General features: G+C 32.8%; 3 protein-coding genes across 3 annotated transcripts; 1 reads left to right on the top strand and 2 right to left on the bottom strand.

The window, feature by feature from the left end:
* Window positions 1-4,051: 4,051 nt before the first annotated feature.
* On the top strand, window positions 4,052-4,528 carry LOC113862442 (transcription factor LAX PANICLE 1). The gene has a single exon (XM_027495529.1). The coding sequence runs from the start codon at window positions 4,052-4,054 to the stop codon at window positions 4,526-4,528; it is 477 nt and encodes a 158-aa protein (XP_027351330.1).
* A 2,723-nt stretch (window positions 4,529-7,251) lies between these two features.
* LOC113863622 (receptor-like protein 32) lies at window positions 7,252-10,932 on the bottom strand. Its single transcript, XM_027497266.1, has 3 exons — window positions 8,408-10,932; window positions 8,180-8,317; window positions 7,252-8,074 (listed from the first exon to the last, which is right to left on the bottom strand). Exons 1-3 carry the CDS (start codon window positions 10,749-10,751, stop codon window positions 7,335-7,337), a joined length of 3,222 nt encoding a protein of 1,073 aa, XP_027353067.1. The 5' UTR covers window positions 10,752-10,932; the 3' UTR covers window positions 7,252-7,334.
* Window positions 10,933-15,509: 4,577 nt separating this feature from the next.
* Window positions 15,510-21,736, bottom strand: LOC113862441 (receptor-like protein 6). The gene is made up of 3 exons (XM_027495527.1): window positions 18,561-21,736; window positions 15,764-15,908; window positions 15,510-15,722 (listed from the first exon to the last, which is right to left on the bottom strand). Exons 1-3 carry the CDS (start codon window positions 21,734-21,736, stop codon window positions 15,510-15,512), a joined length of 3,534 nt encoding a protein of 1,177 aa, XP_027351328.1.
* Window positions 21,737-25,437: the final 3,701 nt, after the last annotated feature.

The following is a 25,437-nucleotide window of genomic DNA, read 5'->3' as shown; positions in this document are numbered from 1 at the left end:
GGATCCACCTACATTATTAGGTCAACTTAAAAAATTGGTTAATTTATGCTGAGTCAATTTTTATATAGGCCAACATTTTTTAATTAACTACTTGAATCAATCCAACCAGGATTTCAACAGTTTGTAGATTTTTCATATAGTTTTCAAATTAAAAATTACTAATCATCACTTCAGTTGTTGGGACGAAAATTCGAAACATTCTAATATGAAAATATTTAAAAATGTGCTCTACTTATGCTATCAAACTTAAACCTGCAAATATAATAAAATTAACGACTGATCAATTTTTATTAATCTAATATATTAAATACACTTCATTTTGTTTAATATTTATTTATAAATTATGAAAAATATTGATGAGAAAATATATTAATAAGATATAACATTATTTAATTAGAAACCTTCGAAACCATAATGTAGAGAAACATTGACATATAATTAATCTCTAACTTTCTATTGAGGTAAATCTAAAATTAAAAAATTCATTTCTTAAAGTGAGTGATTATAATTAATATAACCATAATGTAGAGAAAATTTTCAAAACACGCTTTACTCTTCTTCTATTGGTATAAACATACATGTTAACTTATTTCATAATAATAACCATACATGTTACAAACTTCGATTACATGTTTGGTTTCAGTTCATCTAAGCTAATATCTCCTTTAACTTGAATTAATTTCTTATAACTTTCAAACATGAAACCCTTCTACTCTATCAAATATTCTACCATTGAAATAAATGTAAAAATTAATTGCACTTGTTTTTTATAAAAGACCTACAAATATAAGTAAAATGAAAATAAATTTAGTAATATAAAAAATATAAATAAAAAATAAATATAAAACTAAAATATATTTAGTTTTAAAAGTTAAAAATATCCAAAGATACTAAAAGAGAAAAAAAAAATTTATTTCATCAATATACGAAATATATGAACAATAAAATTTAACACAAATCAATAGAAATATTCATGTTTAAATAATTATTTTTCTCCTTGTTTTTTTCACCAAAGCAATGTGAAAAGGGTTAATACCCTTAAGGGAAGTGCGTGTGCCTGTTTTCTCTACAAGACACACATCTTGTCCATTAGGAGTGTAAAACGCTCTAAGGTCCTTTTGGTAACGTTTCTGTTACTCAAAAGACTGTCACAACTACTAAGCAGCTTCTACACTCACCATAAATAGTTGATAACAATCCTTGTCTGTCCCAAAACAGGAACTCTCCCCCCCCCCCCCCCCCCCCCCTCCTCAGAACTAATCAGACCTTGTTAGAGCCATGTTTCACCATTATATAACCAAACACCAACCAAAGTTTTTCACCACCCTTCACATGAGGGGTCTAAATCCAATGACTATTCCAAAGGCTCACCTACTTCGTTTACCCTTTTTCTTATCTGGATTTTTTTTATCAAGTCTAGTCACCAGCTAATCCCAGCTCATAGATTCACATTCATTTGTATCATTTGCATGGGTGGAAAGTGGAAAAAAATAAATCAATGAACAGAACATGAGGGATTATATTATTTTTTGTTTCTAAAAACAAAAATTGTAAGATATTCATCCAACTAATCAATATTAATTGAAAATGTAAAATTTATTTAGTTTAATGATATATTGTATTTACTCTCACTGATTTTGTTATCAAATAAAAGAAATTAATATTTATTTTCTATTATATACAATTTTTCTCTTCATGTTATTTTGTTCTTTCTATTTCCATTAATTTCTCCCACCAAGAGTGCAATCATGCTTTCACATGTTTACACTCTTCCTTTCATATTACAATGCAAGTAATTGAATTTTGAATTTTTAAAAAACTTCATATTATGAATGTATTAACATACCTTGTGCAACTATATATTTTTTCAACAACCAATTCACCCAAATTAGTCCATCTCAATGAGAAATGGTAGGGTAATTGGCCTTTCACTTTATTCCTTTATACAAATCTTTAATAGATATTAAAAAATGATTTTGGTACAGAGATTGATGTGTGTTTGATGAGATGAGCAACAAAGCTGAGTGGACAAGTAAAGCTGGGGATTTTCATATGCACAAGTAAGAATAATTAGGGTTCTACCCACCCACCCTCACATCGCGAAAGCCGGAGCCACATGTGTATGTGCTCTCCCTATGTCTCTTTGTCTCTGACTACAAAAAATTTCTCATTTTTCTGTAAATTACTAGGACTATTTTTCAGCTTTTAACTTGCTTTTTATATTTCGATGATATTTTTATGTCATCAATCATTCTTTTTGAATCAGAAAAAATACTGATCCTGCAGCATTGTAGTGTCACATACCAAGGATGGAACTACTAAACCACTTTACAGTAAGCTACTATACAGATTCTGAGTATGCCCGTGTGACCCAACAGATAGAGGGTTTCAATCAATTTGAAAAAAAGAGCAATTTTAGATGTTGTCACTTTGTCCAAATCCACCACCATGCATGGGGTCCCTTTGAGATTGCAAAAGGGTTTCAAGAAAATTAAACTTGTGGCATAAAAAGCAATGCTTTCTTGATTAAGATAGTAAGATACCCTCAACAAAGACACTGGGCAAGAAAATTTTAAAACTTTGATTTTTGTGTTTTTGTGGGGTTTTTGGATTTTACATGTAAATTTCTGTAAAAATTCAATAGTTAACAAAGCCTTTTAACAGGTAAAGTAATATTTGATTAATATCTTTTCTATGAAAACAAAACTTTAATACAAGCTAGTGCTTCAAGTAATCTTTGGTGTAACATTTTTTCTTGAAAAGAAGAGCTAAATGGTTGATTGAACTTTAAGCTCTTTTCTTTCCTCCTTTGAAAGCAACAACAACCAAGTGAAATGAAAAAAAGTAAAAAATAAAAAAATAAAACCCCACATAATAAAAAAAACATGCATAGTTATTCTCTCTTTCAATAAACAGTGTATAACCTTAGGATGAAAAGCACAAACCGTACATAATAAAGCCAGGCAACTAATGGTCTATTTCGTCCTTGGATTTAGACACCCCCTGCAACTGTAAAACATTTGCTTCGATTTCAGGGGAAGGACCCCCCTACACTTCCTTACTTTCTCTCTCTGATCACTTCTCTGACCATTGTAATCAAAAGACAAATGGAGGGCCTAATCTCTGTCACTTACCAATGGGTGAAGATGCTAGTGTTTTAGCCCTCTTTCTGTGGTGGGTCATAATGTCACAGCAGATTTTATCTGTCCAACTTTTACTTTAATTGAAATTAAGTATGAACTTAGTTGTTGATTTAAGGTTCGAAATTAAGTAGTCAAAGAACCATTAAGTTAAACATTAGTTAGGGTGAAAATGAGAGTGCATATATATCCTCACACAAATGAAGGTGTGTTTAGTACCTAGTTTAAGTACTTGCATTATATTTTCTATCCTATAAAAGAGTACTAAAATAAATTTAAAAAAAATTACCAAAGTTTTAATTTTATAAACTACTTATAAAATTTTCTAAACGACCTCTTATTTATATAAAACGTCTAATAACTTTTATAAGTATGAAGTTTTATTAATTCTATCGTCTGTAATATTATTAAATAATATAAATGCATGTATAGTATAGTTGAAGTTTAAAATTAAAAATCAAAATTCAAAAGTACCCTAATTAAAAAATTTTATAAGTTATTTTCACCACAAAAAAAGTTCCCAAAGTATTATAATATAATTACTTCTTAACTATGTTTATGACATAATTCAATGTTAAGAAATCATAGAAGCCAGTTAGTGAACAGAGCCAACACAATCAAAAGAGCACAAAGAGAAAAGGAAAAGAAAATGAGCTCATGCTGGATCTTAACCCCGGGTCCCTACCTAAAACTGCCGTATCCTGCGCCAAAGATGGCTGATTCACATGACGACACCACTTCTCATCCCTTCATTCAAAATCATTGAACCAATGTCACTCACATATCCTTCATGCTATATAAATGTGTTACAACATAAAAGGAACTACGTCCCCTACTAAATTCAAAGCTAGTGACACCTTTCATTAGCCTCTTTTACAATAGTACTAGTTCAATTTTTTCTAAGTTAGCACATGGAGTGCGTTAACCCTACCCCTTCTGCAGGATCATCTTCAAAGTCCAACAAGAGCAGAGAGAAAAGGACTGTGAAGAAAAGCAAGGGAGTGAAGCTTTCCACTGACCCACAAAGCGTGGCAGCAAGAGAAAGAAGGCACAGAATCAGTGACAGGTTCAAGATCCTTCAGAGCATGGTTCCTGGTGGTAGTAAGATGGACACAGTTTCTATGTTGGAAGAGGCCATTCACTACGTGAAGTTCCTCAAGACCCAGATTTGGCTTCACCAAACCATGATAAACCATGTAGATATTGATGACCCTTCCTTGTTCCTCCCTTCAGTGTATAATTTTTCTGATGAACAATCCATTTCCCTTCAGCAAAACCCATCAGTTTCAGTATATTCTCAGCATAGTTTACCACTGCCACCTCAGTGTTGCTTCCAAGGTGAAGAGTATAACACTTTCGATGCCAATATGACATACTGGCCTGCTTAGTGTCTTGTTAATTTACGTATATGCTTCAGTTCCCTTTGTAGTGATATAATGATAATATATATTAGGCGTGAACTTGTAATGGTTAAACTGCTATATATATTCTTCTCTGAGTCTCAGTGAGTAGTATTTAATGTGTAGATCAATCATGCATGTGATGTACTTGTTGCATACTAATGTCTTTCTTTATCATTACAAGCACCCTTTATTCTTAGTGCCTTTATGCAACGTGGTCTTGGTTATTTGCGTTGTGGGAAGCTTTTGAAAGAGACAAGTTAAATTCTTCTTGTTTTTTGTTCTTGTAGCACATTTGATTAGAGCGTTCGTATAAGGTCAATATTGCGAAAGTAGCAAGCCAGGACCACGTTCTTTATTTGTCTTCTTCATTATTTTTGGACTACTATTATGTCTTACATGTCATATACATATAGTGAATTTAAAAATATGAGAATCTTTGAACCTAGTAAAAGTGGAACTGGTGCTTACGGGAATTCTTAAACTCGTCAAATTCCACCACAATGTTTTACTTATACAGTTGTATTTAAGTTAACGTATGTTTCGTGGTTCAGTTATGGCTGATTTTTCCATCTTTCAAAGTCAATTTGACGTTCGTCAATTCTTAATGCTCCTTTTCAAGACTAATTTCTCAGCAGTAATCTTGTCCAATGATTTCTTTTCTTTAAGAGGTGTTTGTCCTAGTTTTGATTACATAGTCAAACTGAAAAGATGTATATCTGAACTAATATAAAAAAATTAATAATATCGACCTTGATTATATTTTTAGTTTGCCTATGTTTAGGAGAAAAGGCTCACGTAATTTTTTTCTAATATGTTGATCAACCTGTTCAAATACGTGTAAGAGAGGTGCTTGAAGGCCAGCTAACTGAGCTAAGATTGGTTGCAAATTTGAAAATAAGGATTAGGATATGTTGGTTTGTATTAATATTAAATCAATAGGTTTTGATCATATTTTCTTAAGTTGGACCGTGATCAAAATATTATATCAATAAATAAGCCATCCATTGAAGTACTTCATATTTATATGCACCATTCCAAGATTGCAACTTAGTACCTAGTGAATTTGCAACTAGCTATCTCAAGGTAAAAACAAAACGAATATTTAGTACCAGAAGTAAATACATTAAAAAGGAAAGGATGAGCTTTGTTATTTAATAGACCTATGCTACATATTTGCAAAAATGCTTAGTCCAATGCAAGGCACTTTTGGTTATGTAGAAGAAAAAAAAAAATACAAGACACTTTTAACAAGGTCTATTTATATATTTAATATTGCGGGAAAGGGAGGAGGGGATATAATTTTTAGTTTTAAATTAAAAAATCATATTTCATTTATAATGATAATATATAATTAATATATTAAATTTATATAAATATATTAATTTATATATTTTATTATAAAAATTATTAATTTTAAATATATTTATTTAAAATAAAAAATTTGTCTTCTTTATTCTCTTCTAAAATTCTTCTTCCCACACAACTCCTAAAGCATTCAAAAAATAACACATACTTGACCCAAGAAATAATTCGAAAGTCGTGTTAAATTTATTACCTTTGTAAGTATACATTTGAAAGAGTGCACAGAAATAATTCACAATTTTTATAAAAAACTAAATTTTATTTTAATAAATTTTTTATCAAATTTGTGTCACAAATTTTCATTTAATAAAAGTTTATTGAATAGGCATTTAATTAAAGTCTTAATTTAAAAGCACCTAAATATTAAAATTAATAATACATAAGCCACCTTAAATGTGTTGTTTTAATTACATAGATCTTATACCACGATAAGGATTTGGTTTATTAAAAATGATGGGAGATTATGATAATATAATATATTTAATTTTCTATTTTAGTATGTATTAAGTGTAAAATAAATTAAAAGTTATCTTATTCTTTTTCTATCAGATTTTTATCAAACTTTTATATTTTATTCTATGGTAGCATTGTAAGTTTATTTTTCCTAACAGTAAGGTTTTTAATAGTTTTTTCAAATAGTCTATTCATCTCAAATCAAAGATATCAAAATAGTGTAAAATATGAAAATGTAAAACGACTTTCATGGTAAGAGTCAATTATGCAATTATACAATTTTTTTAAACAGTAGAAACAAAGAAGTGCTTGTAATTAAAGAGAAAACTTTGGTCAAGGGTAAATTTATACCCTGAGAAAAGCTTTTTACACCCTGAATCGATTATCAAGCGGTGTGAAATATTTGATATGAATATCTCCAACATATCATGTATTGAAGGGAAGATGGTGAGATTCTGATTTCGTGTTCTAGTTTTAGTTAAATTTTTGGCTTACCACCATCCATATGTTTAACTCGCCTCACCACACACTTGATCCCTCTAAAGCCTCTACAATCTCGAAATGTAACTATGCTTTTGGCTCCAACTATACTTTGATACATGTATTTTTGTGTTCTTCAATTTGATACCTATTTTTTCCCACCAAAGGAAAATGCTGGTACAAGAGCATGCAATTATTGACATGCACATGGAACTCCCACTAATGCGCGGGGAACATTGAATCTCCAATGTTTGATGAAAATCCTGAATGAGAGCATTGGGCATTGGCATTCCATTATTCAACTAGTTTCCTGATAACAGAATACATACAAAACCAACTCAAAAATCAGAGGGACATGATTGCTTTCTCTCATTGTATTTTTCCACCCTTGGGTTGATTTTGTGTGTGTAGGTGCATATAAAAATATACATATATCATATATGTAATATCAACAAAGAATGAAGGGGAAACAAAACAGAAATAGATGAGTATGTTTTCATCCTATATGTGACTGAGAAGAATATGACTCTGGATAAGTTGATGCTGAAATTGTTGGTTTGGTGTAACAGGTACACCTTGGGTCATGAATGGCCTTCTTCTTTCTCATATTAAGCTTGGAACATAAAACACAATACCTCCCTTGAAACCTTTGATAGCCCAAATTGTCTTCTTCATTGTCATAATCACTCTCCTCTTCCATATCTGGGCTGTTTTCTTTAGTATCCTCATCTGCTTCATCATCATCAATGAGTGTATACGACAAACCAACCATTGGAAGAATGACTAGGAGAATTTTATCAATCTTATGGTTGCTCCAATTTTTCGCTCTCTCCCAAAACAATAATGGAGCAACAACAAATCCTGCTCCAACCCCAAAACCCACTCCAATTGATATAAAAGACCAGTCAAATTTAACTCCTAAATCTGTATGTACATCTTTCGAATTGCTCGATTCAGAACACTTTTTAGTCAAAGGAGCTCCACATAATTCTACATTACCAGCAAAGGAAGCTGCTTCAAATGTCTGAAGTTGAGTACCTAAAGGGATTTTTCCCACCAGACGATTAAAGGAAAGGTTCAGGTATGCAAGGAAGCTTAAACTTGCAAGCTGTGTGGGAATTTTTCCATCAAAATGATTGCTTGACAGGTCCAATGACTCAAGCTGCTTTAAATTCCCTATGGATGATGGGATTGGGCCGGTCAAATCATTGTGTGACAAGTTGAGAGCATAAAGTCCTGTAAAATTAAGAAGCTCTTCTGGTATCGGCCCTTCAAAATTGTTGGATGAGAAGTCAACAGATGTGAAGATAATTAGGATTTTAACAAACTCCATCTGAATACCTTTACTGGTAAGTGTCACTGAATCCTGATAATATATGCCTCTGCCAAATTTAAGGACCGGAGATCCAATGCGATTGAAATTTGTTACATCATCACCCTCATGAAGCATCATTGCCTCCCATGTCCTGAAGCATTTTCCTGGAAGTGAACCACTGAAATTGTTCAAAGCCAAATCAACAATTTGAAGCATATGCCAAGTACTATTAGTACGAAGACATCCAATTGTACCGTGAAATTTGTTGCCCCTCAAAACCATGACACGGAATGTGTGTAACTTCTGTAAGAAGCACGGAAATCTGTCATCCACCTGATTGTTTCCAAGATCTAACACTTCTAATAATGTGCAATTTGCAAGAGAGTTGGGAATTGTGCCTCTCAATAGATTACTATTGAGATCCAGAGTCCTTAAACCGCAAGATACAGGAAATGTATCTGGAATGCTGCCACTGAAATTGTTATGTTGTAGATTTAATACCATAAGCGTCTCACTCTGTGTTAAGCACTCTGGAATTTTCCCTTCAAAGTGATTATAGGAAACGTCCAGAACTAGCATATTTGAACGATTGCACAAGGATTTAGGTATACTCCCAGTTAAATAGTTTCTGGAAAGAGACAGGAATATTATGGAAGAGAGATTAGTACCAAAATCTGATGGAATACTGAAGCTGAAGTTATTTCCTGAATAGTCCAAATAAGCGACTTGCCCTGGAAAAACTGGGAGCTTCCCTTGGAGTTGGTTGAAGTGAAGATCAAGCACCTTCAAAGTAGAGCTAGTGTTCTGTACAGATCCATCCAAATAGGTAAGAAAATTTTGAGAGAGATTTAATTGAACAAGAGAGTCAAGTTGCCAAACCCATGTCGGTATAAATCCTGGAATAAGGTTGTTTGAGAGGTCTAAATTGGTTAGCTTCGATTGGTTTTTCAAGAAACCGGGAAATTTTATCAAGTTGCAAGAAGCTAACTTCACAGTGCTCATCGTAGGGAAAGAATATAAATATAGGCTTGCCTCAGTAACTTTTGTATCTATTGACAGGTTATTGTACGAAAGATCTATTGTAGTTAGATTCTCTAGACTCTGAATCTCATCTAGCTTGACAGTGCCATTTAACTTGTTTGAAGACAATTGGAGAACAATAAGCGACCTGAGATGAAAAATAGATTTAGGAATGGTCCCTTCTAAATTGTTGCTGCTTAAATCAAGGATCCCTAACATGGAGGAAGAGATATTTGAATATTCATCCAGATGGCCTCCAAAATTGTTGGTTGAAAGCCGAATACTTCTTAGCAATGGAAGTGTAAAAAGATAGGAAGGAATGCTTCCATTGAGTAAATTGTACTGTAAATCAATTTGGACCAGTTTTCTTAGGCCTTCCAATCCAAGAGATGCAATTGAACCCGTTAAATCATTGTGTGAGAGGGCTAAATGGAAGAGATTCTTGGACATATTCAAGGATGGAATTGGACCAGTGAAGTAGTTAGATGACAAGTCCACATAAGTAAGCTCCGAGAGTCTTGACATTGAACCGGGAAGTGTTCCATTAAACAGGCAATTAGAAAGATCTAAGATGGATAACTGCTTCAGATTACTTATAGAAGCTGGTATTGCTCCTGAGAAATATGTGGATCTTACAACCAATGACCGAAGAGATCCATGCAATGGGAATTTGGGAAAAGAACCATCAAGATCATAATTGAATGATATGTCTATATCAGACAATGTTGCTACCTCAAAGATCTTCTCCGGAAATACTCCAGTCAATCCACAAGAACTAAGATAAAGGGTTGTCAGATTAGGAAATTGAGCAAACGTTTCTGGCACTTGTGATGATAAATTGTTCTGATCAAGACGAATGACTGAAAGATTCTTAAGTGTTATCAAGGAATGATCAAGGGGTCCAGAGAGATTGCAGTTTGACATGCTCAGTTCTTCAAGGCTAAGCAGTGGCAGCAGTGCTTTGCACCATTCCTGTCCCTGAGCTGTTACACTTACACCATCCATATACAGTTTCCTAATCCAGGTGAGGTTTTGGACAAGCTTTCCTAGATCTAGATCCTCAAGTTTCAGTGGTTGCCCATATAAATATGAAAGAGAAGAGATATCAAGAGTAACCAACCTTGTCAAGTGAGAAATCTCAATTGGAATCTGTCCCCTAAAGCCAGCATATGACAAATTCAGATAAGTTAAGTTCTTCAACTTGTTGAGTCCAGATGGAATGACGGAACTGAAGTTATTAGTAGCCAAATTCAAACTCTGAAGATTTTGCAGACTGAAAATACTACTTGAATTGTCAAATCCACCATAGATTGATTCTCCACTCAGGTCAAGGCCAATAACTTGCCCCTCCTTGTTGCACTTCACACCTATCCACTGACTGCAACCAATGCTTAGATTCCAGGATACAAGTTTGCTGGAATTTTCATGCTTGAATTTGAGCTCGCTCTTCAGTTTGAGCAGTGATTGTTGTTGGTCCTCAACTATTTGGGCAGAGACCACAAAGAAGTCAACACTCTGGTATCTCCAAAAGCAGTAGCAGAATATGATGGAAAGCCATTGAACATGTGGAATTCTCATTGGAATCTATTGAGAGAGACACCACCCAAATGAACCAAAACAAAGGCAGAAGTAAACAAACTAATGATGGGTTACAGACCCTTTGTTTTCCAGTGACTATGTTGCCAAAAGTCACATGAATTTGGCTTGGAAATGTTACCAAAAGTGTAGCAAAATATGCTGAGGAAAAGATGAGTGGCATAGAAGTTGGCTTAGCCGCAGAGAGAGTGTAAGATGGTCACAGAGTCAGAGTCAAAGGTGAAGTCAAATTAAACCGTGTCCTAAGGTGCTAGTTTTATTTTGTTTCCTCTTTTTCTTCGTAATTAACCATCCTCGCCAGAAAATAAAGAAAAACAATGTTGTCATTATTGCGTTCATTTTCCATGTCAGTTAATCTCAACGCTTTTTTCGTAGCTTACCTTCTAAAATGTGACTCGCCTATTGGCAATGTTAGATAAATAGGTAACATGAAACAATTTTAGCATTCCATGGTTAAAAAAAATATTTATGATTTTAATAAAATTCCGATGAAATTATTGAAAATTGTTGAATTAGATAAAAAAAATTACAATTGTCATTTTTTTTCCATTCAAAAGTCAATAAATATGTAAAAGTAAAAATTTCTTTTATTAGTTTATTTTTTGTGATAAAATATTTTTAGCTACATATTTCATCCGTTTTATTAATTGGACAATCATCTGAGCCCTCAATCTCTGAATTTGAATCCAAGAGCCATGGATGTGGTTCGAGTTTGTCCTGAAAGTTGAAATCCCTCTCTTGTCCATCAAAATTAGCATTTTAATAAATTTCATTAATTTATGAAAATACTTTTGGATTATATCTAACTTAAATTATATTTTTTCGATTAAAAGTTTCTGTCTCTCTATAATATTATAAAAAGCTTTTAATATTATTCCATTAACAGATTAATGCACAAAAGTATTGTACATTCCCTTCTGTTTTAATGAGTGGATGAAGATTACTTGTGATATGCCTAAAACGATAAATGTTTAATGGAAGAATAAATAAATAAATATCTTATAACAAATGATGTGATAGAAAAATGTAAAATAAATATTAAAAAAATATGAGTATAAAAATTTAGTATCTTTTTAACTGCATATTTTAATAATTGATTGAAATCGTTTATCCCCTCTTGGTGCACTCCAATTAAAGTATATGTTTGGGTTAATTTTTTGTAAAATTGAGTTTAGATAGACTTAGATTTTATAAAAAAATAATTTAGTTTAAAATAATATTTTATATTAAAAATTATTTTTAAAAAAATTAATAAAGTTTTTAATTTAATATAAAATTATAATTCATCACATTAATTTAAACTTAAATTATAAATAAATTTAATTTGATATAAAATTGTCAAAAAATCTTGCTCTAATCCCAAACAACTTTTTACATTTTTCAAAACATTTTATTTTGACGTTTTCAGTTAACCTTCAAACTCGCTGATTTGTCCAAAACAGTTTATGGAGAAAGAAGAAACCTAATCCCAATCGAGTTAGCATTCATCACAAATAGAGTTGGAAAGGAACACGAAGAGAACCTTATGGTGTGTACTATTTTCTGTCGTTGCTTTCATTTGTTATCAATTGAATTTTCCATCTATGCTCTTCACCATAGTTTCGGCTTTGACGTTTACATCTCTTGAAGTTGTGCAGGTTGGACCTACAATTTTAACCAATGTGAATGGATCAGCAATTGCCGTCTTTTCCTGCTATTGATTAATCATGCAATGCTTTGCGTTCCTCTTATGTTGATGGCACTTCATTTTTCACTCTGCTTCTGTTGGTATCTTCATTAATCGTTATTAAACTATTTCACAAACTCTTCCCTACGTCTCTTTAGTTTCATTTTGATTTTGCATAAAATACATAGTAATTGTTTTATCCCAATACAAAAGATCAACAGAAAATGTTTTTCTTTAAGCTAATTAGTTTTATACAAAATCAAGGATTTTAGTTTAACCTTAAAGTGTTAACCAACCGAAACCCTATTTTTTTAGCTAAATTGCTTGTTTAACCTAAATCTTTTTTTTTTCTTTCTACACTGTCTATATTCTTCCAAGAGACAATTATGGGCAATTAGTCCTCTCTTTCTCTTAATAATCTTATTCGATAAAGTAAAATTAGTTGAAATCAATAATAAATATCATATTTAAAACATTTTTCAAGCAGTGTCTCAAATTTTCAGCTCTGAGTTAAATGTACTTTTACTTTTGTACCTGACATTTTTCATAATTCTCCCCCACCTTTTTACTCTAAACCTTTAATATTTTGTCTTTATTTATAACAATTTTAAACTATAAAGAAAAACAGTTAGATTTTTCTCTTAAAATGTTATAAATTTTGTTTATACAAAAATTAAAATAAATATTCTTATTTTTTAAATAAATAACAAATATTTAATTAATTTAAATATATTTTTGTTGAAAAGGAAAGAAACGTGTCACAAATAACAAATAAATTAATGTGGCTATATTCATTGCATTAGGCTCTACACTCCCTAGACGACTATTGCATATCAAATTGCAATAACAATGTTTTTCATATATTTCTTGCTAAAACCAATTGATATACATTTGTTTCCACGGTTTCTTATAATAATTCTTTTAAAAAATAATTTAATAAACATGCAAATGATATATTTTTTTGTTAAACTAATGATTTTGCATGTTGCACGAGTACTAATAAATTAAAATTAAAAATCTAGATATATTATATGACTATTTTAAAATTTTATAAATTTAAGAAAGAATAAATTATGTAATTATTAATAATAAATAATTTATACTATTAATATTTTTAAATTCATCTTAAACATATCTTTAAATTTTACTTTTAAATAAAAATTTTTAATTTTAATTTTATTCTAATTAATTTTTTTTATAATTTTATTCATTATTTCAAAATTAACTCCTAATAAAATATGGTTAAATTAGTAATGAAAAAGAAAAAAAGTTTATTTATTTAAAATATCAGTTATTGACTAATTTTTTTAATTATTAAAATATATATTAAAACTCATAATTAAAAGCAAACATATACTTTTATTATTTTTATTATTTTCTCTTTTCTTTTCTTTTTCTCTTTTAACAACTTTGATTGTAATCTCAAATACAATTTTTATTTTATTTTACACGGGGATATCGATTGCTTAGTGAACAAATCCTTCCTAATGTATGCACACGCATAAAATTACTTAATATACACATTGTCATTATTTAATTCATCACCTTTGTCACAAGTTAATAATAACACTTAACAAAAACTAAAAGAATGAGGCATCGAGAGAAAGGAACAAGATGACCCGCAAATAAAAGAAGCTCAAACCTGACACCTCCACAGTCCATCTCGAGGCCATCACTGTTGTGGAGAAAACAGAAAAGAAGAAGAAAGAAAGAGTAAGCAATCTGAGTTGGAGGGGAGTGGCGCAGCGATGCTTGCTGGGTCTGAATCTGAAGTCTACGCTCTCTTTTCCTTCTCTGCCCAATGCTCTCAACCCTCCCTTACACCGACCATCCTCGCCGATGGCGGTTTCAGCCTCCGACGTGGCGGCGATGTACTCCCTGCTCGCGAATTCAATGAGCGCCGATCACCGCCTACGTGGCCCTGGCGAGGAAGTTTGCATTGTACTTTTTTGTTCTCTTTTCATTGTAATGAGCCTTATCAATTTCTGATTTAGTTAGTTTGTCACGGTAATGGTTGGACTTCATGGCGAATGATAGTTGTTCTTCACCCCTGCTTGCATATTGAAGGCTTTTAGCATTTTATTTTATTTTTATTGACTATGCTTGTGAATTTTAATAAGCTGTACATATTTACTCCTTCTAATTCCTGTCAATTTTTAAATGCAGATAGCTCTGATGAGGGCGGTGCTTATCTCCAAAATTGCTCGCATTGATTATCTCCAAAATTAATTATAGAAAATGAATATTTTAATAACCTGACCATGACTACAATTAAATATGGTTGCTGCATTTGCCTGGAATCTTTCGTAATATCAAGGAACGTCACATAATTGCAATTGCAATTTAAGACACCACTCAATCCCTCATTTATATACAACTTGTTGAGGCACTTGTTCTGTAATAAATAAAAACGTAGAGTGAAAATGACTCTTTCTAGTTTGTTAACAATCCTAATCCAAATAGATGTGTCCAATCTGAGGTTATTATCTATGATTTTAACTTCATAATGTATTGTTATAATTCAATGAAGTAAGTCACTCTTGCCTCATACACATTTTTTTCTCTTATATTCTTCGTTTGATTCTTCTTTTACGTCTTTGTAAATACTCGGTTAAATAAAAGATGACAAATAAGGCACTGGTTAAGACAAAAATTGTTAAAAAACGTAGTAAATATACTTTCTCTTGTAATTTTCAACATTCCAACGCAATTTTCAAGAAAAACTTACCATTTTTAATTCCTTAATCACTGTCTTAAAATCACTGATTGGCAAAACCCATAAGATGTATCTTGTTGCTCCAAATAATATTTCCTCAAATAAGAAGATTTGAAAAGGCTATGTTTTCTCAGCACCATTTCATTCCTATTTAGATGTGTATGAACTATGAAATGAAATTGAAAACACAATCATCCCTATTTACATCTGTACTTCCACACCAGAACACACACTATTTTATTTGCTGAACTAATATAAAATATAAAATCAACCCAAAGAGCAATGCAGGTTGAAGAGTACACCTTCACGAGTGCTCTCACCTGGCTGATTTACTATTAGCATTTTTCCACCCTAATGACTAATACCTCCACCTTAAAACTTGATAGCTATGTCCTCCACGGCTTTCATATTCAAGATCCAACTGAGGGAAAACACAACACAAAATGAAGTCCACATGCTTCCAATACCATTGCCTCCATCGCTTACAAAACAAAAGAGGACCAATAACAAGACCAAGACCAAAAACTAGTCCCAATTCAGCACTCACAATATTCCAAGCAACTGCATGCACCTTTGCATGTGGTGACAATGACACACCATGCACTCCACCACCGGATTTTCAGCTAATGGTGATCCATATAATCCATCATTGCCTTCAAAGAACCTTGCATCAGATGACTGAAGTTGAGTACCTGTGGGAATCTTCCCCACCAAATAATTACAGAAACAACATTCTTGAGTGAGGACTCTTAAATATCTTTAGCAAGAGGCAGAAAATGAGGTTTTCACACTAAAATATCTTTTACTAATTTAATAACATAATCATATTAAAGATGTGCAGTTGCAGGCAATAACGATGATTGACATCTATACCAGTTTTGGTTTCGAGCATGCCGCAATGCTTGTTACTTTAGGTTGAAGAAATTCTAAGGTAGAGCATTTACTTTTGCCTATTATTGCAAGCTTGATTTTGCAAACACCGTTCTATATTTTTTTTTTCCCTGATGTTTGAGATGTTTTTATAATTTGGTAGTTATGCTGAGGGAAGATTGAGTGCTAGGAGCAGTTTATTATGTATTTCTAATAATAGCTAAAGATGGTTCAGTTAGTTTCTTTCTAGCAATGCATTAATAATCTCTAATTTGCTATCTTAGATTGGATTATGATAGAAGTGTTTTGTTGAGTCTAAAGGCACTAGTTCATTTCCATTTATCAGATATGTTGTATTATAATTTCTAATTGTGAGAAGAATATAGCAAACTTTGACGCATAACAGAGGACTAATTTGGTAAGGTTTTCAATTTTAATGCTATAATTTGAAATTTATTTATCTTAAGATGAGTTGATTCTTATAAAATTTACCTATCTTGAGCATGCCAATTAAGGCCTGACCCTATAACTTGGTGGGTTGAGTTTGTCACTTAAGGCAAGACACCAAATATATATAATTTGGTGAGTTGAGGTTGCCGATTATTAATGTCTGGCCTAATATATGACTTGATCGGATAGGATCAATCACTAACTAATTATATGAGTGAAGAAAAAAGATGACGATATGCTTTAGAATTAAGGATATATCTTTATCCTAGTCAGTCATTGACTTTTAAAGAATTTTACACTATCAATTAATTAAAGAAATCTATAAACATGATTTTAAAGGGAATATTATAAAAATTAATCATTTTTAATGACATGACATCTTATATTTAATGGTAATGCAAAAGGCGTTTACATTATCATTGTAGTTCAATTATTTTTTTAAAAATTTAAATTTAATTAGCTAAGCTAATAGTGTAAAAAAAAAATTTACAGTCATTTAATTATTAATTTAATAATAAATTATCATATTAGTAAAAACTAATATTTTTATAATACTTGATTTAAAAGTCATATTTAATATGTATTTTTATTAATTAATAATATCATTTTTTTTAATAATCACGGTACATCAAAATTATACTTTTTAAATAATAACCTAACCTATATACATAATTTTACTTATGAATTGCACGCATTATTAATTAGATGCGTTTATTTGTGAGAATGTACTTCTAAAAGTTAATTCATAATACTCGCAAACTAATGTAAGTTTAATTGTCAATTTCATTTAAACATGTATCATTTTAGCAAATGAATTTTAAACAAATTTCAAATAATCAAGTTTTATTCTTAATTCATAAAGAATAAAATTACAAATTAAACAATCAAAGTTTTCTTTGGTATTTATTATTATTATTATTATTATTATCATTAAAGATTATTTTGATTAAGCTAATTAGTTTTACACAAAATAAAGGATTTTAGTTTAAGCTTTAAGTGTGTTTGATGAAGTTTTTTAACCAACCTAAACCCTATTTTGTTAGCTAAATTGCTTGTTTAACCAAAATAATCTCTTTTTTTTTCTAGACTGCCTATATTCTTCCAAGAGACAATTATGGGCAATAAAGTCATCTCTCTCTTAATAATCTTATTTGATAAAGTAAAAGTAGTTTAAATTAATAATAACTAGCATCTTTAAAACATTATTTAAGCAGTGTCTCAAATTTTCAGCTCACAGTTAAAAGCACTTTTACTTTTGTCACTTACATTTTTCATAATTCTCCTCCACCATTTTACTCTAAACCTTTAATATTTTCTCTTTATTTATACAAAGAGTATAAAGAAAAAAAATATTCTCTTTTATTCCTTAAAATGTTATTTAAAATTTTATTTATACAAAAAGTAAAATAAATATTCTTATTTTTAAACAAATAAAAATTTATTTAATTAATTTTAATATTTTTTTTTGTTGAAAAGGAAAGAAAGGTGTCACAAATAACAAATAATAAATAAATGTGGCTATATTCATTACATTTATTGCTAATATATTCAGTTCTTTATAATATAAATGCATTCGCATTATCTTATTTCATTTAATAGAAATATATTTATAAATATGTAAAATTATAAAATTTATTATCTTTATTTTTTAATGATAAATAAATTTAAATAGAAATATAAAAATTGAAGTATTTAAAAATATAATAATTACCAAATTTCAAGTTGTGAATGATTCAATAATTAATTATGTATTTATCAAACTAGTTTAATAAGTTTTAGTCAACACTTTCAAGCGCTTTCAATTTGATTTTAAAATTTCAGGCTTGATAATCAACTACTTTTGTCAAAAACACCTGTAACACATACAAATAGTTTTGTGAATATTTTAAAACTAGTACAAGTTTTATGTAAAAGTGTAAAATAAAAGACAAATTCGTGTAATTTATTCTAAAAAATAAAGATCAACCCAAAAAGCAATGCAACTGTGGAATGCAGGTTGAAGAAGGCATGGCTGCCATTGATGTTGTGGCACTGATTTGTTATTAGTACACTCGCCAGTGACTAAGGTCTCCACCTTAAAACTTTATACCTTCGCCTTCCATGCCTTTCGTATTCAAGACTCAGCTGGGGGAAGACACGGCACAGAATCAAGTCCACACGCTTCCAGTACCATTGCCTCCATCTTTTCCAAAACAGAAGGGGACCAATAAAAACCCCAAGACCCAAAATAAATCCCAATTCAGCGCTCAACATTTTCCAATCAATTGCATGCCGCCAGGTGTATGGTGACATTGACAGGCTGTGCACTGCATGACTACAATTTTTAGTCAAAGGAGCTCCACATAATTCTACATTACCAGCAAAGGAAGCAGCTTCAAATGTCTGAAGTTGAGTACCTAAAGGGATTTCTCCCTCCAGACGATTAAATGAAAGGTTCAGGTAGGCAAGGAAGCCTAAACTTGCAAGCTGTGTGGGAATTTTTCCATCAAAATGGTTGCTTGACAGGTCCAATGACTCAAGCTGTTTTAAATTCCCTATAGATGATGAGATTGGGCCTTTCAAAGCATTGTGTGACAAGTTGAGAGCATAAAGTCCGGTAAAATTAAGAAGCTCTTCTGGTATCGGCCCTTCAAAATTGTTGGATGAGAAGTCAACAGATGTGAAGATAATTAGGATTTTAACAAACTCCATCTGAATACCTTTGCTGGTAAGTGTCACTGAATCCTGATAATATATGCCTCTGCCAAATTTAAGGACCGGAGATCCAATGCGATTGAAATTTGTTACATCATCACCCTCATGAAGCACCATTGCCTCCCATGTCCTGAAGCATTTTCCTGGAAGTGAACCACTGAAATTGTTCAAAGCCAAATCAACAATTTGAAGCATATGCCAAGTACTATTAGTACGAAGACATCCAATTGTACCGTGAAATTTGTTGCCCCTCAAAACCATGACACGGAATGTGTGTAACTTCTGTAAGAAGCACGGAAATCTGTCATCCACCTGATTGTTTCCAAGATCTAACACTTCTAATAATGTGCAATTTGCAAGAGAGTTGGGAATTGTGCCTCTCAATAGATTACTATTGAGATCCAGAGTCCTTAAACCGCAAGATACAGGAAATGTATCTGGAATGCTGCCACTGAAATTGTTATGTTGTAGATTTAATACCATAAGCGTCTCACTCTGTGTTAAGCACTCTGGAATTTTCCCTTCAAAGTGATTATAGGAAACGTCCAGAACTAGCATATTTGAACGATTGCACAGGGATTGAGGAATACTCCCAGTTAAATAGTTTCTGGAAAGAGACAGGAATATTATGGAAGAGAGATTAGTACCAGAATCTGATGGAAGAGTGAAGCTGAAGTTATTTCTTGAATAGTCCAAATAAGCGACTTGCCCTGGAAAAACTGGAAGCTTCCCTTGGAGTTGGTTGAAGTGAAGATCAAGCACCTTCAAAGTAGAGCTAGTGTTCTGTACAGGTCCATCTAAATGGGTAAGCCAATTTTGAGAGAGATTTAATTGAACAAGAGAGTCAAGTTGCCAAACCCATGTCGGTATAAATCCTGGAATAAGGTTGTTTGAGAGGTCTAAATTGGTTAGCTTCGATTGGTTTTTCAAGAAACCGGGAAATTTTATCAAGTTGCAAGAAGCTAACTTCACAGTGCTCATCGTAGGGAAAGAATATAAATATAGGCTTGCCTCAGTAACTTTTGTATCTATTGACAGGTTATTGTACGAAAGATCTATTGTAGTTAGATTCTCTAGACTCTGAATCTCATCTAGCTTGACAGTGCCATTTAACTTGTTTGAAGACAATTGGAGAACAATAAGCGACCTGAGATGAAAAATAGATTTAGGAATGGTCCCTTCTAAATTGTTGCTGCTTAAATCAAGGATCCCTAACATGGAGGAAGAGATATTTGAATATTCATCCAGATGGCCTCCAAAATTGTTGGTTGAAAGCCGAATACTTCTTAGCAATGGAAGTGTAAAAAGATAGGAAGGAATGCTTCCATTGAGTAAATTGTACTGTAAATCAATTTGGACCAGTTTTCTTAGGCCTTCCAATCCAAGAGATGCAATTGAACCCGTTAAATCATTGTGTGAGAGGGCTAAATGGAAGAGATTCTTGGACATATTCAAGGATGGAATTGGACCAGTGAAGTAGTTAGATGACAAGTCCACATAAGTAAGCTCCGAGAGTCTTGACATTGAACCGGGAAGTGTTCCATTAAACAGGCAATTAGAAAGATCTAAGATGGATAACTGCTTCAGATTACTTATAGAAGCTGGTATTGCTCCCGAGAAATATGTGGAACTTACAACCAATGACCGAAGAGATCCATGCAATGGGAATTTGGGAAAAGAACCATCAAGATCATAATTGAATGATATGTCTATATCAGACAATGTTGCTACCTTAAAGATCTTCTCCGGAAATACTCCAGTCAATCCACAAGAACTAAGATAAAGGGTTGTCAGATTAGGAAATTGAGCAAAGGTTTCTGGCACTGGTGATGACAATTTGTTCTGATCAAGACGAATGACTGAAAGATTCTTAAGTTTTATCAAGGAAGGATCAAGGGGTCCGGAGAGTTTGCAGTTTGACATGCTCAGTTCCATCAGGCTATGTAGTGGTAATAAAGCATTGCACCAGTCATGTCCCTGAGCTGTTACACTCACACCATCCAGATAGAGTTGCCTAATCCTGGTGAGGTTCTGGACAAGCTTTCCTAGATCTAGATTCTCAAGTTTCAGTGGTTGCCCATATAAATATGAAAGAGAAGAGATATCAAGAGTAACCAACCTTGTCAAGTGAGAAATCTCAATTGGAATCTGTCCCACAAAGCCAGCATATGACAAATTCAGATAAGTTAAGTTCTTCAACTTGTTGAATCCAGATGGAATTGTCGAATTGATGTTATTAGCAGCCAAATTCAAACTCTGAAGATTTTGCAAACTTAAAATACTGCTTGAATTGTCAAATCCACCATAGATTGATTCTCCACTCAGGTCAAGACCAGTAACGTGTCCCTCCTTATCACAGGTTACACCATTCCACTCGCAGTAACCAGTGCCTTGATGCCAGGACACAAGCTTGGCAGAATTTTCCAACTTAAATTTGAGTTCACTCTTCAGTTTGAGCAGCAAATATCGTTGATCCTCGTGCCAATAGGTAGAAACCACCGAGACATTGTTGCAGAGGCACAACCAATAAAGTATTATCACTGAAAGCCACCATAATGTTTGAATTTTCATCTTAGCTGATTTTTTTCTTATGAGCTTTGACATGTGCAGGTGCAACTTAACTTATGAGAACAATCCTAATTTATGGTTACCAGAGGAAGAAGTGTATAGTTTCATAAAACTGGTTTGTGGTAATCTTTGCACAACACTGAAAGTCAATTTCATGACATGAGTGGACTCTGGAGTCAGGTCTAGATGGCAAGGTTCACTAGCATACAATTAAATTTTGGCAACCGAATACTATTTTTTAAAATGTCACTTTAATTATTGAAGAAATATTAGTTTCCTATAAATCTTCATCAATCATCATGTCACATATGTAAGTCCCACATCGGTGGCAGTAAAGGGGTTAGGACCCCTCCTTTGCTTATAAAAAGGCTTGTGGTCCTCCCTTAACATCATCCCAAAAAAAATTACACTACTCTTCACTCTAAAATTTTTTTCTCAAAATAGGAGACTATTACTACTGAGTACAAGATCTCAATGTAATACAAAAGGTGAGAGGGAGAGAAAATTTTTTTGGGATGATATTAAGAGGGGACCACAAGCCTTTTTATAAGCAAAGGAATGGTCCTAACCCGTTTACTCCCATCGATGTGGGACTTACAATTCTCCCACTTGAAGATTATGATTAAGTTAATCATATTTTCAAGTGGGAGAATTGTAAGTCCCACATCGGGGGGAGTAAAGGAGTTAGGACCCCTCCTTTGCTTATAAAAAGGCTTGTGGTTCTCCCTTAACATCATCCCAAAAAAATCTTCTCTCCCTCTCACCTTTTGTATTACACTGAGATCTTGTACTCGGTAATAATAGTCTCATATTTTGAGGAGTAAATTTTAGAGTGAGGAGTAGTATAATTTTTTTTTATCTTTATTTTAGTTATGTGTTATTATACTGGTACTCTGGTCCTAACAGTGGTATCAGAGCTTCTAGGTTGTTTATATTATTCTACTGTAGTGTACATTGGTATAGTGCTAGAGGAAATTCTTAGTATGCTCTATGGTTGCAGTATTGTCTGATCTACCACATTAGAAAAGAATTATTCTTGTTACTGGGTATACAATTTTTGGTAGTGTAAAAGTGCATATATAGTGTGTACTTATTCATAGTCTACCATTATTATTGTTCCAGTAGGTAGTATTATTCACAGTGAAAGTTACATAAGTCAGTATAATTAAGAGAGAAATTATGGCAGTAAAATGAGATAGAGAAATTTCATGGGAGTAATTTCTCCTTGTGGAAATTGAAGATAGGAGCAATTTTGAAGAAAGACAATTGTCTTGATACAATTGAAGGCAGACTCGCAGATATTTCAGAAGAAAAATGGAGAGAAATGGATAACAATGTTGTTACCAATTTGCACTTGGCATTGGCAGATTTAGTGTTATCCAGTGTTGCAGAGAAGAAGACTGCAAAGGAGATTTGGGACACAATGATCAAGTTGTACGAGGTCAAGTCACTTCACACTAGAATATTCTTGAAGAGAAAACTCTACACTCTTCGAATGAGTGAGTCCAAATCAGTAACGGACCACATCAACAATCTGAATACGCTGTTTGATCAGCTTATAGCCGCAGATTTCAACATAGTAGAAAATGAACGTGCGGAGCTTCTACTCTAGAGTTTACCAGATTCATATGATCAACTCATCATCAATATAACAAACAACAACATTATCGGTCGTCTATCCTTTGATGATGTTGTTGGAGCAGTTCTTGAAGAAGAATCCAGGCGAAAGAATAAGGAAGATAGACTGGAAAATTCTAAACAGGCAAAATCATTGACGATGATGAGAGGAAGATCAATGGAACGTGGTTCCAGTGAGAGGCAGAATCATGGTAGATCAGAATCTCAGAGAAGGAAGAACCTCAAATGCTACAACTGTGGCAAGAGAGGGCACGTGAAGAAAGATTGTTGGAACAAGAAGAGTGGAGGAGGGAAGAATATTGAAGCATCAACCTCTCAAGGTTGTGTTGCAAGTACCTCAAATGATGGTGAAATCTTATATAGTGAAGCAGTAAATTCTAGAGATGAAAGACAACTTCATGAATGTTGGATATTGGATTCAGGTGCAACCTGGCACATGACTCCATGTCGAGATTGGTTTTACAATTATGAAACTATCTCGGGAGGATCCGTGTTCATGGGAAATGATCATGCCCTAGAAATTGCTGGAATTGGTACTGTTAAATTGAAAATGCATGATAGTACTGTTCGTACAATTCAAGGGGTACGACATGTGAAGGGCTTGAAAAAGAATTTATTGTCCATTGGGCAATTGGATGACCTCAATTGTAAGATCCACATTGAAGATGGAATCTTGAAGGTAGTTAAAGGCAATTTGGTGGTGATGAAAGCAGAAAAGATCACAACCAATTTATACATGCTTTTGGGAGATACGTTGCAAGAAGCAGATGCATCAGTTGCAATTAGTTAAGAAGAAGAAACAATGATGTGACACCGTAGACTTGGTCATATGTCAGAACGAGGCCTGAAAATTCTAGCAGAACGTAATCTCTTACCAGGGCTCAAAATGGTAACTTTACCATTTTGTGAGCACTGTGTGACAAGTAAGCAGCATAGATTGAAGTTTGTCAAAGTAACTACAAGAAGCAGACACATATTAGACTTGATTTATTCTGATGTATGGGGATCATCGGAAGTATCTAATGGAGGAGAAAAATATTTTGTATCATTCATTAATGATCACTCAAGGAGATTATGGATGTACCCAATCAAGAAGAAGTCAGATGTGTTTCCAGTGTTCAAGGAATTCAAAGCACTAGTAGAACTTGAAACTGGAAAAAGAATTAAGTGCTTAAGGACAGACAATGGAGGAGAATATGTAGATGGTGATTTCCTGGCATTTTGCAAGCAAGAGGGTATTTCAAGGCAATTCACAGTGCCTTATACACCTCAGCAGAATGGTGTAGCAGAGCGGATGAACAAAACTCTTCTAGAAAGAACAAGAGCTATGCTAAGAACAGCAGGAGTGGCTAAATCTTTCTGGGCAGAAGCAGTGAAAACTGCCTGTTATGTAATAAACCGATCACCATCAACAACAATTGGTTTGAAAATATTAGGAATATAAGCAACATATAATTGTAATATATTAGGAATGTGTGAAGATATGATTAACTTAATCATAATCTTCAAGTGGGAGAATTGTAAGTCCCACATCGGTGGGAGTAAAGGGGTTAGGACCCCTCCTTTGCTTATAAAAAGGCTTGTGGTCCTCCCTTAACATCATCCCAAAAAAATCTTCTCTCCCTCTCACCTTTTGTATTACACTGAGATCTTGTACTCGGTAGTAATAGTCTCTTATTTTGAGGAGTAAATTTTAGAGTGAGGAGTAGTGTAATTTTTTTTTAATCTTTATTTTAGTTGTGTGTTATTATACTGGTACTCTGGTCCTAATAGAAGACACCAATGAAGATATGGAATGGAAAGCCACCTAATTATTCTTCATTACATGTGTTTGAATGTCCTGTGTACGTGATGTACAATTCCTAAGAAAGAACAAAACTGGATCCAAAATCCAGGAAGTGTATATTCTTTGGTTATGCTGACAATGCTAAGGGGTATCACTTATGGGATCCCATTGCCCGCAAGGTTGTTGTTAGTAGAGATGTAGTCTTTGCAGAAAATGAACTGCAAAAGGAGCAGAAAGATGACAGTACTACCAAAGACACTACTTCAGTAGTGATAGAAAG

Source organism: Abrus precatorius, unplaced genomic scaffold, assembly GCF_003935025.1.
Source record: "Abrus precatorius isolate BTA unplaced genomic scaffold, Abrus_2018 Scaffold3, whole genome shotgun sequence".
In the NCBI taxonomy this organism is placed as follows: Eukaryota; Viridiplantae; Streptophyta; class Magnoliopsida; order Fabales; family Fabaceae; genus Abrus; species Abrus precatorius.
Note: the sequence above shows the minus strand (reverse complement) of the source record. Positions and strands in the feature narration are given on the sequence as shown.